This window comes from Gopherus evgoodei, chromosome 11 (genome assembly GCF_007399415.2).
Source record: "Gopherus evgoodei ecotype Sinaloan lineage chromosome 11, rGopEvg1_v1.p, whole genome shotgun sequence".
NCBI classification, from domain to species: Eukaryota; Metazoa; Chordata; order Testudines; family Testudinidae; genus Gopherus; species Gopherus evgoodei.
Window position 1 is genome coordinate 70,615,811 of NC_044332.1, and position 15,909 is coordinate 70,631,719.

The 15,909-nt window shown below is 42.1% G+C and overlaps 1 protein-coding gene across 1 annotated transcript in view; it reads left to right on the top strand.

Moving 5' to 3' along the window:
• The window catches only part of SEMA5B (semaphorin 5B), a 153,610-nt gene that overhangs the window by 13,471 nt on the left and 124,230 nt on the right, over positions 1-15,909 (top strand). The window contains exon 3 of the mRNA XM_030579372.1: positions 5,884-5,929. Coding sequence (XP_030435232.1) covers positions 5,884-5,929 — 46 coding nt within the window. The remainder of the gene's footprint in view (positions 1-5,883; positions 5,930-15,909) is intronic.

The window sequence follows — 15,909 nt, forward strand, 5'->3', positions numbered from 1 at the left end:
TCCCCTCTGCAGGTTTCCCCCCGAATGGGCTGCGGGTCTGGTCTTTTATACTTTCGGCCCCGCCCTTCTCCTTCCGACGAGGGGGCGGGTAGGCTTAGGCTTTGCCCTCTCGGGGCGGGTAACGCTCCCTCACTAACCCTGGAGGAGGAGGCCCGTCTGTCTCACTACACCCCTTTTTTCTATAATTCTGTTGCATGTTTTATGCACTGATTTCTTTATTTGTTTTTAAACAGACAATACTGTACATAGATTGTTTCTATCTAAATACATACCGAAGAGGCTGAACTTAAAATATAAATCAGTACACATGACTTTAAATCTTAATAAAATATGGAGAGTCTGTGTGGCCAACATAAGGTTGTGCTTAGGTTTATGTGGCCTCCTGTGTAATAAGGTTAGGCACCTCTGCTGTTATGTAAAGGCCTGGTGCACTTGGGTATTCCTTAAATCTACACCTCCAGTAACTTGCTGAATTGCAGTTCAGCAGGTTACTTAAACAGCCATATGACTTTAAGCATGTGTCCCAGTGAAGTCAATGTGGGGGCATTTTGAGTTACCTTTTTAAAGTACCTTTTTAAATAGGGGCCTTAAATTGAAGTTCTACTCTTAAAAGTGACTGTGTAGAAATGGTGCCTTCTTACTCAGTAGATCTTCTCCGTGGGCATATTCAGAGTCACATTTGCAGAATATAGTGAGTAAAATAAATTTTTGCTGCTTTTTCCTCCTGTTAGCGCTACAGGGCCAACATAGCTAAGAGCAATTGAGCTGGATTCTATCCCTTCTTGTGCATCACTAACAGAATTGTTATATTCAATCAGTTACAATTGTGTAAAGCCCATAAATGACAAAGAATTGAATAGGCATCACTGAGGGCATAATCTGGCCAGCAGAATTTCTATTACTGGTGATGATATGCGAGCAAAAAAGAACTGTTTCATCTCAGATGCCATTTTGAGTTTGCCAGGTGAGAAATAAGAAAAAATATATTTGTATCTGTAAATGGGGGCGATTTATTCTCCATGGAAAGATGACAAACATATAGGACACCATTCTTACAGAGTTGTGTTTGCAGGACAGAGGTATACATTAAATTACTCCTGAGGGAATTCTGCGGCACTGCGCATATGCATATTTCATGTGCCATGCATATTTTTTATTGCAGAAAATAGCCTCTGCTGAAAATTTGCTTCAGTTCCACCTTTGCCCACTGGAGGGTACTGTGGCGCTAGAACAAAGCAGCAGCTCCCAGCAGAAAATAACTTCTGCAGTTCTGCCTTTTGCCCACCAGAAGGCAGCTGTGGCACTAGAACACAGCAGCTGCTCCTGGCAAGCCCCAGCTAGGATAGGGAAGAGAAAGAGCCTGCCTTCTTCACAGCGCCTGTGACCAGGTCGGGAGATGGACAGCGTGAGGCTGCTGGAGGGCGTCACGAGAGGGGCTCATAAGCGCTAGTGAGGGAGGACAGACTAGGGCAGGGTCTGAATGGGAGTGGAGGCGCAGGGCCACATGGAAAGAGGGGAAGGTGCAGAACTACAGGGGGGAAGGGAGATGGCTAAGTAGGAACACAGAGACATGGCAACAAGGGCAGATGTGCCTGATTTGAATGGGAGAGGCTCGGGGTCAGCCAGGATCTGCATGGGGACGTTCCTTAACAATCCCTCCCCACCCTTCAAAAAACGTGTTCCATACTTCCCCACCAATACCCAACAACCCTTCAAGTTTATACCCAGGGTCCTTCCCAGCATTACTTACTTCCCTCTCCCTCAGCTCATCCATTAACCCAGACTCCCTCAAGCCTTTGCACTGCTTCTGAGGGCTGGGTGGAAATACAGTTCTGTATTGTAGTTTAAATGAATTCTGCTCAGAGTTCTGTATTAATATGGCCTACTAAGGATTCTATTTGTCAAAAAACATGTCCTGAATTTTTTTTTTTTTGATCTATATTGTTGCAGACATACTTGCAGACAGGTATTTTGAAATAAATTACCAAAACAATTGAAACTGGTGTGATGATATTGTGTTATTTTGACAAATAAAAAATGCAGAATTTTGCAGAATTTTAAAATTAAAATTTTTCATTTTTTGGTGCAGAATTCCACCAGGAGTAACATTAGTATGAAGAGTTGAGAAGATCATTGTGATAATTGCGTGAACTTTAGTATCCTTGACTGATGGAGGATTGTGTGCCACCTGACCACAGCTCACAGCTGATGCATATGTGCATGCGCCACATAGTGATCTCTGCAAAGATAGATTCTGCTTTTCTTTAAACAGACTCTGTTCTTTCTGCAGCTCTTTTGGGTGCAAGGAAAACCATCTCCTTTGAATATGCCTCTTCCTTTAAAAGTTTTTGGTTGAATCTGTTCCACTGTGGGGGAAAAAAAAATCTAATATTAAAAGTTGATCACTCAGTCAAACCACCCCCTGTTTCACAGGACTAAAACAAGGAGCTGGAATCAGTGTTATAAAACTTCCAAAATCAATGCATTTAAATAGCATGCTTAACAACAGGATACCAGCTCCAAGCCGGTTATCATGAGAACTCCTTCCTCGGGGTGTTATAAGACTTGAGGCCTTGTGACATGCTTTAACACCTTCAGGAGCAGGATTATCTCATGATACCTTACACACTAGAGCTGCATTATTATTTTTGTTAAATTAGTATGTGCTTCCCTTAGGGATCCAAGAAAAATCAGCTGTTGGATCAAAATGTCCAGTTTGAGTGACTTCCATAGCTGTGTGTAACCAAGGACGAAAATAAAACACAGGACTTACCGGTACAGAGGCTGGCCCCTTGGGCGGAAGGGGCGGGGCTGGGGGTCAGCGTCCCCCAGCCAGCCCATCTGCACTGCCTGGCCCTCACCTCCCAGGCTCCAGCCACCGCTTCTAAGCACACTAACTTGTTGCGCACTAACTGGTCTGTGTAGACTCTGTTGGTTTTCACTAAAATTTCCCTAGCGTGCTTTAAAATAATGCTGTTTGAAACAGCACTGCAGTACAGCACACTGGGGAACTTCTAGTGTTCATGCAGCCTCCTGGTGTGGACAGTGCACAACGTGTTAGTGTGCTTTTGGAATCACACCTCTGTAGAGTGCATTGCTCCACAGTGTAGACAAGCCTTAAATCTATAGTTGATGAGAAACAGTTTAATAACAGAGTATCTGGGAGGTTATACAGCTTTAAGAGAAGGGAAGGATGTTTTCAGTGTACAAAAGAAGTGCTGGATTTGGGGAGATGCTCCTAAGTGAGAACTTGAAAAGATACATTGGACACATTTTACTAATAATACCTAGCTCTTTTCGTCAGTAGGTGAATAGAGTTGAGTAGATTTCAAAGCTCTGTGCAAAGGAGGTCAGTTTTGTTATCCCCATGCTACAGATGGAGAAACTGAGGCAGAGGGAGGGAAGTGGCTTCCCCAAGGTCACTCCACAGGCCAGTGGCAGAGCTGGGACTAGAACCCAAGTCTCCTGAATCCCAGTCTAGCGCTCTGTTAGGCCACCCTGCCTAAATACTTATCAGGAAATCATTCATTTAGTATTGTCTGTGACATGCTTTGATGAGGGATCATTTAAGAATCTCATGCTCCTCTGTGTCGACTATTCCTGTGCAGGTGAGAGGAAGGGACCATTTTGATAATCTAATCGGACCTCCTGTATAACACAGGCCATACAGCTTCCCCAAAATAAATGACATATATTTTAGAAAAACATCCAGTCTTGATTTAAAAATTATCAGTGATGGAGAATCTGTCACAACCCTTGATAAATTGTTCCAGTGGTTAATTACCATATCAAAAAGTTGTGCTTCATTTCCAGTCTGAATTTGTCTAGCTTCAGCATCCAGCCAGTGGATAACACTATATCTTTCTCTATTAATTATATTTATAAATTAACTATATTGAATGTATTCATTAGATATAGGTGGAAATGTGAATGCATTAAGTCAAGGTTATTAAGCATAAACACCTGCATAATACAAATGATTGTTTCCTTTTTTCTGTAATCTGTGAATCTTTCTTTTAGCTCTTCATAGATCATGAAAGTATCGTGGGATGTCTAGGCCCTTTACTTCCGGTAGCCACCTGCCCATCCCCTTGTCCCCTTTAGCTCTTGGCAGCAAGAACTATCATGTCAGGACGTGCCTCCACTGCCTCTGCTCCAGAATCCTCTTTGCTTGGGAAGATTCTACATCATGGCTTGGGTGTAGGGGCATGGAGAGTTTCCACACGGACCACAGGTTCAGGCCACAGTCCCTTGCACTGATTTCGCTGCAAGTTTTGTGTGTGTGGAGAACATCTAGCAGAATGCAGCTATCCTTTTCCCTGCTCTTCTGAGTCCAGGTCTCATAGACTCATAGACTCTAGGACTGGAAGGGAGCTCGAGAGGTCATCGAGTCCAGTCCCCTGCCCTCATGGCAGGACCAAATACTGTCTAGACCATCCCTAAAAGACATTTATCTAACCTACTCTTAAATATCTCCAGAGATGGAGATTCCACAACTTCCCTAGGCAATCTATTCCAGTGTTTAACTACCCTGACAGTTAGAAACTTTTTCCTAATGTCCAACCTAAATCTCCCTTGCTGCAGTTTAAGCCCATTGCTTCTTGTTCTATCATTGGAGGCTAAGGTGAACAAGTTTTCTCCCTCCTCCTGATGACACCCTTTTAGATACCTGAAAACTGCTATCATGTCCCCTCTTAGTCTTCTCTTTTCCAAACTAAACAAACCCAATTGTTTCAGGCTTCCTTCATAGGTCATGTTCTCAAGACCTTTAATCATTCTCGTTGCTCTTCTCTGGACCCTCTCCAGTTTCTCCACATCTTTCTTGAAATGAGTTGCCCAGAACTGGACACAATACTCCAGTTGAGGCCTAACCAGCGCAGAGTAAAGCAGAAGAATGACTTCTCGTGTCTTGTTTACAACACACCTGTTAATGCATCCCAGATACCTGGATGCAGGTCTGCCGATTCCATCTCGTCCTCACTCCCAGAAGCAAACAGGAGTGGGCCAACTGAAGATTTTGAATCAAGCCCCTGGTCGTTCAGGTTTCTTTGTACATCTCCATTACAGGCTTTGGAAAGTTTGGCTACAAATTGGCTCCGAGTTTTGTTACAAAGTTCATGACAAGACAGGCAAAGGGAGGTAATTGTCCTGATGTGTTTGCCAGTGCTAAGGTCTCAGCAGGAGTATCATGTCCAGTTTTGGGTGCCACACTTTCAGAAGGATGTGGACAGATTGGAGGGAATCCAGAGGAGAAATAAGGTTTAGAAAACCAGACCTGTGAGGAAATCTTACAACAAAAACCTTGGATATATTTTGTCATGAGAAAAGAGTGAGGGGTATGTATCTTCAGATACGTTAAGGGCTGTTATAAAGAGGATGGGCATCAATTGTTCATCTCCGCTGATGGTAGGACAAGAAATAATTGTTTTACTCTGCAGCAAGGGAGATTGAGATTAAAGATTAAGAAAATCTTTCTGACTATAAGGACAGTGAAGCACTGGACTAGCCTTCCAAGAGAAGTTGTGGAATCCCCCTCATTAGAGGTTTTGAAGAACAGGTTGAACAAACCCGTGTCAGGGATGGTTTAGGTTTAGTTGGTCCTGCCTTAGTGCCAGGGCCTGGACTAGGTGACGTTTAGAGGTCCAGTCGAGCCCTACATTTCTGTGAAACAAGAGGCACCATTTTAGCATTTTTTTTTTGTTGTTCTTTCGGTGGATCATGTGGACGTTTTTCTTGGAAAGCCTGGCTGCCTGTATAAATGCATAACCATACACTTTAGCTGAACGTATATGATTTTCCCTCACTTTCTTCTCTCTCGCCCTTCCTTTTTTAAGAAGTTCTCTTGAATCTAACAACTTTTTTTATTTCTTCTTTCTTGTGCAGGAACTACCTCTTCAGACTTAGTCTACGCAACGTTTCTCTTATCCAGGTACGTTTGTTCATTTTTTACCCAATCGTTTTGCTTGACTCGTTTAATGAATGTGCTGCTGGAATCGCTTGATGTATGCTGTCAGTATGCGTTCAGAGTGGCAGAGGGAAGAATTAGACTGTTTGTTGTCACTGAGAAGATAATGCTAAAGGGGAGGGCATTCCAGTGCTTGGCCATTTGGATAACACTTGCTTGCTCCCCATTCTTGAGTGGTTTTGATGGTGATGGGATGAGTGGGTGCTGAAAATCTGACATCTTAAAGAAACAAAGCAGGTAGCATGACTGATAACTGGTGCAGCTTAAATAAAACCATACAAAGAAATCTTTGGCTCTCCTTAGTGCAGAGGTCAGCAGCTTGCAGGGATGGCTTTAATAGTTCTTGTCCATCACCGCTCTCTGCTTTTGTTGTGCCGGTGGGAGCATGGAATGCTGAGGAGCTGAATGTGTTACTAAAAACAAGATGGGACTTGCGGGTGTTCAGAGGCACAGCTGGTTGTAAATGTGTGTCACCCACCACCCAATGGTAGAGGAGGAGGCTTATCTGCACTGGACTGAAAAGGCTTACAAACAGCCAATGGTATGAGCAAGATCTTTTTTCCCCTCCAGCTTGAATCTGGAACTGAAAGGTGCAGCAAAAATTATTATAATTAATTAAAAGTAACAGAGTGTCAATAACAAATACGCTGGGGTATAGATTGTTGTTTTCTGTAAGCACCAAAAGATGTGCCTTGCTCTTGTTAGACAGAGCAAAATGGTGGCAAAGACTTTAGAGTCCAATGCCTCATTATGGCGTCTCACTCCGTGCAGGTGCCTGAGTGATGCCCTGTTGACTTCCAAGACGCCCTTGCCCACGTAGAGTCTGGCTAAAATGCTCTGACCAATGGGTAGTATTCAGCATGGCTAAGCAAAGCACCTGCCACACCCTGTTTCCTTGCATGCGAGTCTCTTGACATTAAGTGTGGATGCAGGGCAGCATAGCTATTTAGCAGTCAGACACTTAATTCCCGTGCATCTTCCTTTTTTATTCTATGAAGTACAAGTGACAGTGGAACGAGCTCTAAAAGTTGACCTCATCTAACAGAACTTTCCTTTTCAAGGATGGTAGGTTATGTGTGCCAGAAGAATTCCAATGGGATATAGAAGAGATGGGAGCCTAGTGGTGGTGGTGAAATAGTGTTTCTCTGTACGTGCTGATTCTCAGAGGGGCTATCACAGCCTGTTGTTCTGATTACCCCTGGGGTCTCCTATATCCTGACCTGGTTGAGAGTCTCCTGGGGGCAGTGCTGCAGTGGGGCTTCAACAATGGCTAGAACTTTGTGCAGGGTTTCTGCACTGGGGTAAATGTCTTCCACAATGGCCTGCATGCTACATTGTCTAAAATTGAAAACCCTCCTGTATGTAAGTGGAGGATGTGGTGGGATCTCCGATTAACATAATGAGCTTAGTTTGTTCCTGCTTTCTGGGTGTATCCGGCCATTTCTACAAACCTCTTTGCATGACAATGAGAGCATGGAATTATGCGGACACACGTGTTGGGAATGATGGAAACGATTGTTTCCAGACCTAGTGGTTGCCTAAGTAGCTATTTGGCTTGTATCCGTGAAGCACATAATGCTGCTCAGAGAACACCCCACCACTCCATATAAGCCATCTTGAAGAAAAGAATAGAAAATCAAGTTGAGAAATTAAGGGGATTCAAAGTTCAGTTCAATAGAAGGGCCAGGGAGGCAGGCAAAGTTTAGAAAATAACAAAATGGAGACTGTTTTGTATTGAAGTGTTAGCAGCTCTTTTAAAATATAATCCAGATCCTACAGTTCGACATATATTGGGAGAGTCTTTTCTCCTACCAGTGGATCTGATTCACTTCTCATTGGAACCCATGTTGCAGGCTGCCAGTGGCACCAAATCTGCCTGAAAGTGGGGATAACATGCTGCATGTCCCCACCCCACTCCACCCCTGCTTTGCTGAAGTTGAATTGGGCAGCACTGCCCACCGAGCAGGAACTGTGTGATGAGTCGGGGGCAGAGCCAGGACATGCAGAAGAGACCCTAAATTCAATGCATCTTCTAGGTTAGCCTTTAATGGATCCAACTGAGTACTAGTCTGAGCTTACCGCTGCCTTCCCTGCCACCCCCCCATGGCCACAGCTGACTGTAGGTAAAGGGTGAGTGTAAATGTCAGTCACTCTGCACCCACAGACAAGAGTTAAGCCTCTCAGTGCTTTTGCCATGAAGGAGGCTAATCTTAGTAGTTTGGTTTTTTTTCAATGTGCCTGGCAACACTGGAACAATATCCTAGTGACACTGTTACCTGGCCCACTGACTTGGGTGCTTGAAAATCTCTCTCCTTCTGTAATGTTGTAGATTTAGTGGCTAACTCTGACTGATGCATCCCCCTTGCACCATCTTTTCTTGAATCAGAAAATGAACATTTCCTACTGTTGAACAGGTGACAAAGTCACTCATAATGTATATTACATTATTCACTGTTTCCATTCAGAGGAAATTCTCATGCCCTTGAAAATTCTGTAGTTACCATTAGAGCCTTTCGCGGATACAAATTTATATCTGCGGATGTGGATATCCGTGAATATAAAATTGTATCCATGCAGGATTCTAGCTACTATTTCACAAGGCTAGAGTAAACCTTCTTGGTGCTGTTTGGTTTGGAAACTTGAAGGCCTTCTGGGACTTTGGTTTCTCTCTTTCCGTGTAGCTGGATTTTCATTGTGCTGGCAGCTCTGAAAAATAGCAAAACCCAAACATTAAAATTGTTTCAACCTAAACAGAACACACAAAATCTGAAGAATTTCAATTAACAGAAAAACTTGAAATTTTGTTTTGTGTCAAAACAAACTTCTTGGTGTATTTTCTGGGCACGTTTTACTGTAAAAGCAAAGGAAATGAAATAAAACAGCCAGAGGAGGTAGTGGCATTGCTGCCACTGTCCTCCTTCTGACCTGTAGTCCAGTGATTGGGGCACTCAGCTGGGATCTGAGAGATCTGGGTTCAATTCCCCACTCTGCTGCTTGTGCAACAGGGATTTTAAACTTGGGTTTTCCACATTGTGGGGGAAGCACCCTAGCGGTTGGGCTATAGTTTGCTGTGGGTTTCTCTGTCTCTCCTATTGAAGCTGTTCCATTCTGGACACACATCTACATAAATAGTGGAGCAAGGATTTGAACTTGGTTCTCCCATAAGGTATTTTTCAGTGACTAAACTATTTGCTGGAGGAAAAAGTTGCCCAGTTCTATCCCATGCAGCATTGCAATACATGCTTGTAAGCTCCCAGCACAACAACAAAAAATGTGCTATTCTGACATGAGATTCAACCCATTTTAAACTGAAATAGAACATTACGCCCCAATACATAAAATATGGAACTAGGATCTTGAAATTACAATTACAAAGACAAACTATAACAAATGTCTTGCCATATGATGAAAACTGTTTCACATCCTTGTTTTCTGGGAGCATATTACTGGTATTGTTGAGCAGTGAAAGATGTCTCAGCAATTAATGTTTCCTGATAAATAGGATAGGATTTTGGTGGCAGGTCGGGTATGGGTATCGGAAGGTTTTTGTGGGGTGTGTTTCAAGGCAGTGAGTGCAGGAGGATGCTGGGGGGGCACTTTGGGGAGGTGAGGGTAAAATATGGCAGGCTTTAGTGGGGAGGAGGACATGAGAGTCTTTGGGAGCTGTTAAGGAGACAGTAAAGACTATCCTTCCCTTTCTTTTCCTCTGTGTTCACTCTCAGCTCTTTATCCTCCTGTCCCTTCTCCAGAGTAGGTTGCTTTGGTCCCCTCTGTCCTGCCAGGATCCAAGGTTCACTTCTGGTTCAGGGGAGGCTTTAGATTTTCATTTGAAGTTAAACATTCCCTTCCCCTGTTTGGCCCTCCAACAGCTGCAGCACCGGGCCTGTGCTTGAGAACCAGGGAGCCAAAATGGATTAGAAAGGGGAACTATTCTTGTCCTATCTAAGCTGAGAGAAATGAAAAATTGTGAACAGTCTGTGCTAATGGCCAACAGTGAGCTGGGGCCAAGATACTGCAGGAATCACTAATGATTTTTGGTGTCTCAGGTTTTGGATCCTATCTTAATGAGGCTGAACTTCCAGGGGATAAGTTCAAGACTTTCCTGAAAATCAGTCCCTTTAAGGTACCTCAAGTTGGATACCTAAAAATATTAGTCACTATTGAAAATCTTGTTGATTTTTTTTTTTTTAAATTCTGACAAAACTCCGGAAATTCACCTTTAAAACATAGTTTTTTTTAAAATCTGCTAATGTCCCTTTAAAATGAAATCCATACATCTTCCTTTTCTACCCTGAAAGCAGCTCTCGCGTATGCATTATGGTTGATAAATATTGGGCATTTTTTAAACCTAGGCAATGATATGCATGTATAGCACACACTGTTCAATTTATGTACGAGCCCAGTAACAGGGTTTACCCTCTAATCTCCAGCTTTCACAGAGAGGCCAGTAAGGGGGCTGTTTGTACTAGACTTCACAATTAATAGATTAGGTGGAAACTGTCAGTTTAAAAACAAAATCTTCATGGCGTGTTTAAAAAAATACACTAGGTTAATTTGGGCCTCTTAAAAGGACTAAACAAGGACATTTGCCAGCATATATAAAATCACTCTTCCTGGCACACATTTCCCACTAGACTCTGAGTACTGAATACCCCCAGCTCCTCCTGACTTCATTGAGGGTACTCACAACTAAATAGCTGGGGGAATAACTGATTTTTCGGTTCACTGGCAGTTCTGGGAGGTGGGGAGTGGCAATTGTTTTGAACTGAAATGGAAAACTTCTGAAATTTTCAGTGTATCTAGAAAGTTGATTGTGCATTGAATGAAATTTGGCTTGACCTGACACGTTTTGTTCCTGGGTATTTTTAAAGGGGCTAGATTAACAAAGTGAGGAGGGAGGTGAGGCTGCGACCACTGTCCCCTATAATTTTAGCCTGGTGGTTAGGCCACTCACCCAGGATGTGGGAGACCCATTTTCAATCCCCCTCTCTGCCTGATGGAGAGCAGGGGTTTAAATTTGGGTCTCCTGCCTCCCAAGAGAGCTCCCTAATCACTGGGTTTTGGGGGATTCCGGGGGCAGGGCTCAATCTCTCCTCTTGAAGCTATTTCACTGTGTATAAAATACTTGAATAGCCATTGGGGTGGAGGGAGGAAAGAGAAGGAAATTATGACTCTATGCCATGGTAGTTAGGACTCTCATGTGTTAGACCCAAATTTAAGTCCTCCTCAGATGACTATTCAAGTATAAACCTGTTCATCCAAACCATTTTGCCCAGCTCGGCTCACAGCACTGCAGGGTAGGAGCTGCTCATGTATATTGAGGACATTATTTCATGAAGGCAACTTTAAAACTATTTCAAGAATACTTGCTCCTTTTATAAAGGGTGCCATTAGAAAATAGGGAGTTGAGCCATAAAGTATTTACATATTAAATGGCAAAATAAATACCTGGACCAGGACTTGCAGAATGGAGGCCCTTACTCATACTGAGGGGGAAAAAAGCATCTTAGTAACAACATTGTCTTTAGTGGCTTATCTGTGGAGTAAGGTACTTTTCAATGTGAGTAAGGGGATCAGAATCTAGACCTTAATTCAGTCCATCCCTCAAGCAGATAAATATGGTACCTGTTCAGCAAAGCAATTAGAGTAAAATTTTCAAAAGCACCTAAGTGTAAGTCAATGAGGCGTATGCTCCTAAATCACTTGGGGGCTTTTGAAAAGTTTACTTGTAAGAAAGTACTTAACTTTCAGTACGTGAGTGGTGCCATTATCTTCAGTGCCTAAATCCCATTGACCATGTGCTTAAGCGCTTTTCTGAATCAGGGCCCAAGCCCATATGGCCTGATGCAAGACAGTGAAATCAGCTGAACTGTTTCCACTGACTTCAGTGGCATTTGGACCAGGCTGTAAAGGAGCAGATATGTGCAAAGCTCAAGTACAGAGGAAAAGCTGATGTATATTTCTTTAGTAGTTAAACTGCCCTTCTTAGCGATCAGTTTTTCCATTGAGAGAAGGTTACTTTACCCTGCTTCACTTTTTCCTCTCTTAATCTGACAATCAGCTGCACTTCCCAGATCCAGCTCTTAAATCAAACTGCTTTTTGCTGCAGACACTTCTCTGTGGAGGGATCACTAACTCTAGGGCAAAACCACTGGTAAATCAATAGTACCTATCAACGGGTTGCAGTTAATGGTAATAATATGTCTCCATCGGTCCTGAACATCTCTCCCTGCAACAGAATGAACAAGATTTGTATTTCAAGTCTTGAATCAAAAACAAGAATTAAACACATCCTGTTTGCTTTATTTCCTACTATTCAAGGCCTGACACTACCTCCCTTACATATGTTGATTGGTACCTTATTCTGCAAGCAGTTCACATATTGCGGCACTACTCAGTGTAAGGAGAGGTGGCAGAATCTGACTTCCAGTATTTCCTGGACAGTTGCATAAAAATTTATAAGCATAACAAATGATGAATAGTGAATAATGCAGTTTTCAGTACAAATTTTCATCCAAATTTTCATTCGTGTTAAAATTCGTGGAACTTTAAGGATTCAGAAATGTTTTCATGAAGGACCAGTACTCAACAGGATACTTGCAAATGATTAATAATATCATTCCACCAATCACAGTACATTCAACTTGGGAGGTAGTGTTGCCTAGTGGACAAACTACTGCACTAGGACATGCAGTCTGTTCCCAGCTCTGTCACTGGCCTGCTAAGTGACCTTGGGCAAGTCATTTCAGCTCCTTGTCAGTTTCCCTATCTGTACAATGGGGATAATGATCCTTAGTAAAGTGCTTTTAGAGCTACAGAAGAAAGGGCTATATAAGAGCAGCATTATTATTTTAATTGGTATTTATTTGCAAAAATATTTCCAAATCAGGGTTCTCTTCAGTATTCAACCTGCTATCACTGAAACAGTAGGAACCACAATTTTATATGATCTTGATGTAAAACCGGATTTGCTCAAAAGCAAGTCCAAGTTTCCTGCAAAGTCCACAAATTTTAGCAAACCTTTAATAGAATCTGGTCTGAGTTCCAGGTTTGTCATTCAACACAAAACTCAGATGAGTTTTGGACTTCTTTCATAGCTTTATTTACAAGTGAGGCTGCATTAAAATCAGTTGCATTTTGAAATTTTCAAGAATGTAACTTTTACAGAAGAAAATAGTTTTAAAGTTGTAGTTAACGGCAAGTGTTTTGAATGTGTCCTGTCTGTTTCAGATGTTCACTTACTGCTGTCAGTGATGTGGTATAAATACCTAGATAAAACATTTATTTCTTATATTTCAGGCACATCCAGTTATTTTTTTTTAAACATAATCAACATCTTATACAGTACTGCAGAAGCAAACCTCAATATGTGGATTATACTTTAGTTATGAATGTCACGTATTTTATCAGGATGATACATTTTTATTAGCAGATTAACATATAAATCTATTCCTAAATTACCTACCATAGCTACACCTAAAATCCCTTACTCTCAGCCCAGAGTTCTAATGACATTTCATAATAAATGGCTTATGTGATGGATGTACTGTGCAGTGAAGATCTGACGAATCTTGTTAGTATCTTGGACCTGCTTTTGAGCAAATCTGGTTTTCATCAAGATCATATGAAACTGTGGTTCCTTGTGTTTCAGTTATGGAAGGTTGAATACTGAGGGAACTCTGATTCTTGTCATTGTCTTGTCTTGTTTTATCTGACGTCTGTGCCCAAATTAAACCCTCCATCTGAATACACTCACCTTGCAAAAATTCAGATCTGGACCTGAAAATTGAATTTCAGGTTCTTCTCAGATTTTATCCAAGAGGTTGCTGGAGCTTCTCGATTCTTGAAATCTAGGATGTAGGGGAAAATATGAGAAGTGTCAAAGTGTGTGTCTGGAGTCTGCAGTTCCTTTCTAAGGACTCCTTCCTCCAAACGCTCACTGCTGGGGCAAGGTCTCTATTCAGGAGTCCATCTGTGTTCTATAAAGCACTTAAACACTTGCTTAACTTTAAACAGGTGCTCAAGTTCCTCTTGGACTTGCTTAAAGTTAAGAATATGCTGACATGCTTTGCTGAATATGGATGGACTTCAGGATATGCTTCAATGTTTTGCTAAATTGGGGTCATATTGCTTACCGCTGTGTGAAGCCCCAGTGAAGTCAGTGCTCTCTGTGGTGCACTATTAGGGTGCAGTAAGAAGAGTTTGGAGGTTCACTCTCTGACACTGTGTGTGTTTGGACCACAACCCCACCTGGTGTAAATCAGTGAAGCTCCACTGCAGTCAACAGAGCTGCGTTGATTTACATCAGCTAAGGACCTAGCCCTTTACCTTCATGTGTGAAAAGTGCAGCTTCTGTGATGTTTCTCAGCTGCTGATTGTCAGCCCTCTTCCCAGATAACTTTTCAGGCGGCCATTCCCTACCCTTCACCTTGGAATGTAAACGGTGAAACAATTGCCAGGGCTTTGGGCTTTGTCAGCAAACATTTAGAGTAGGAGTCAAAAACTGAGAATTTAAGTAGCTGCTGAAGTCACTTACTGATAACTGTGGCATATTGGCTTTTTATTTGATAAAACCCTGTCAGGCATTTTATGTGTGGAGAATGAAGACTAATGTTCTTATTACTTGCAAGTTACAGCCAGGGCCATTAAACATGCTTTAGACAGACCAGAAAAAATGCACCTCGCATTTGTTACAATCAGCATTGCCTCTGATTCTTTGTGCTGCAAAAGGACGTGGAGCACATTTTGGCCTTAGCTAGCTTATTTTTCTATCTCTTGCTTCCCACTACTCTGATTCCAGGGTGCCCAGAAGAAGTCGGTGTACGTGATCAGTTAGTTGTCTTTAGGGACTTACTCCTTATTTATGTTGGTATTACTGAGTGAAGAATCAACATTCCACCAAAATTGACCTACTGGCAGAATTTTGTTTGTTTGCTTAGGGCAAATTTTTTTTCTTGGACTCAGTAATGAGAAGTTCTGTGAAAGCAGATGAAATGTTTGTTCCTAAGATCTGGCCAGAAATGAGCTGAAAATCCCTTGACACTATGCTGAAAAAGTATTTCATGTTTGCTCTCCTTCTGCTAGTACCTCCTGTATGTTCTTACGTGACCTTTAGTAAAGGAGACAACATTTATGTTCTTCCATATCAAAGTATTGCATCTTTCAAGCGTGAAATTGCAGTATTTGGGCAAGTTACTGTAGAATAGTGTAGATATAATATAGGTTAATATCTGCATTTTAAATTGAAAACAGGAATTGAGTAAGACTTAAGTGGTTCATATACCTTGTGCTGTCTGTCTGCACAGGAGCAAATTTGCCCCTGGTAGCATAGAGTAGTTTATAGTGGGAGTGTAAGACAACTAGTTATTGATTTGTGCCTCTCTAAAACTGGCCTAAACAACCCTGTGTGTTTCCTATAAAACAAACTATTGAGCTCTTGTAAAACTTATTTTACAGTAAATGCATTTCATGGTAGCACAAGCAGTTTCCTGGCATAAAATTATCCTAATTTGTTTTGGTTGGTAACAGTTTAGTTGATATGTAACAGTTTTGAATGAGTAATTCCCATGGGATTATCGTAGCCTGAAGTCATACAGCATAGTCACTAACACAGGCTGAATAGCTCTGTGGCTCTTATGGCGTGTCCAGAGTTTGGGAAGGGAGGGGAACAGTTCATCACTTGTGTGGCACATTGATTTCACCGAAGCATGCCAGGGTAAAATCTTTGATAACGTGACAAGGCTTTTGATTGGAAGGATTCCCCCTGCTTAGTAAGCCCCACCCCCTCAAAAAAAACAAACAAAAACCCCACACCACATCCTATAAGCCAGATATGAAGAGGAGAAAAAGGTGATCAAGCCCCAACTTGATTAGCTCTAAATACCTCTCAGTTGCCTCGACTGGGAGAAGATGCCATCATTAAAGGATCAAGAGCAGGGGAGACT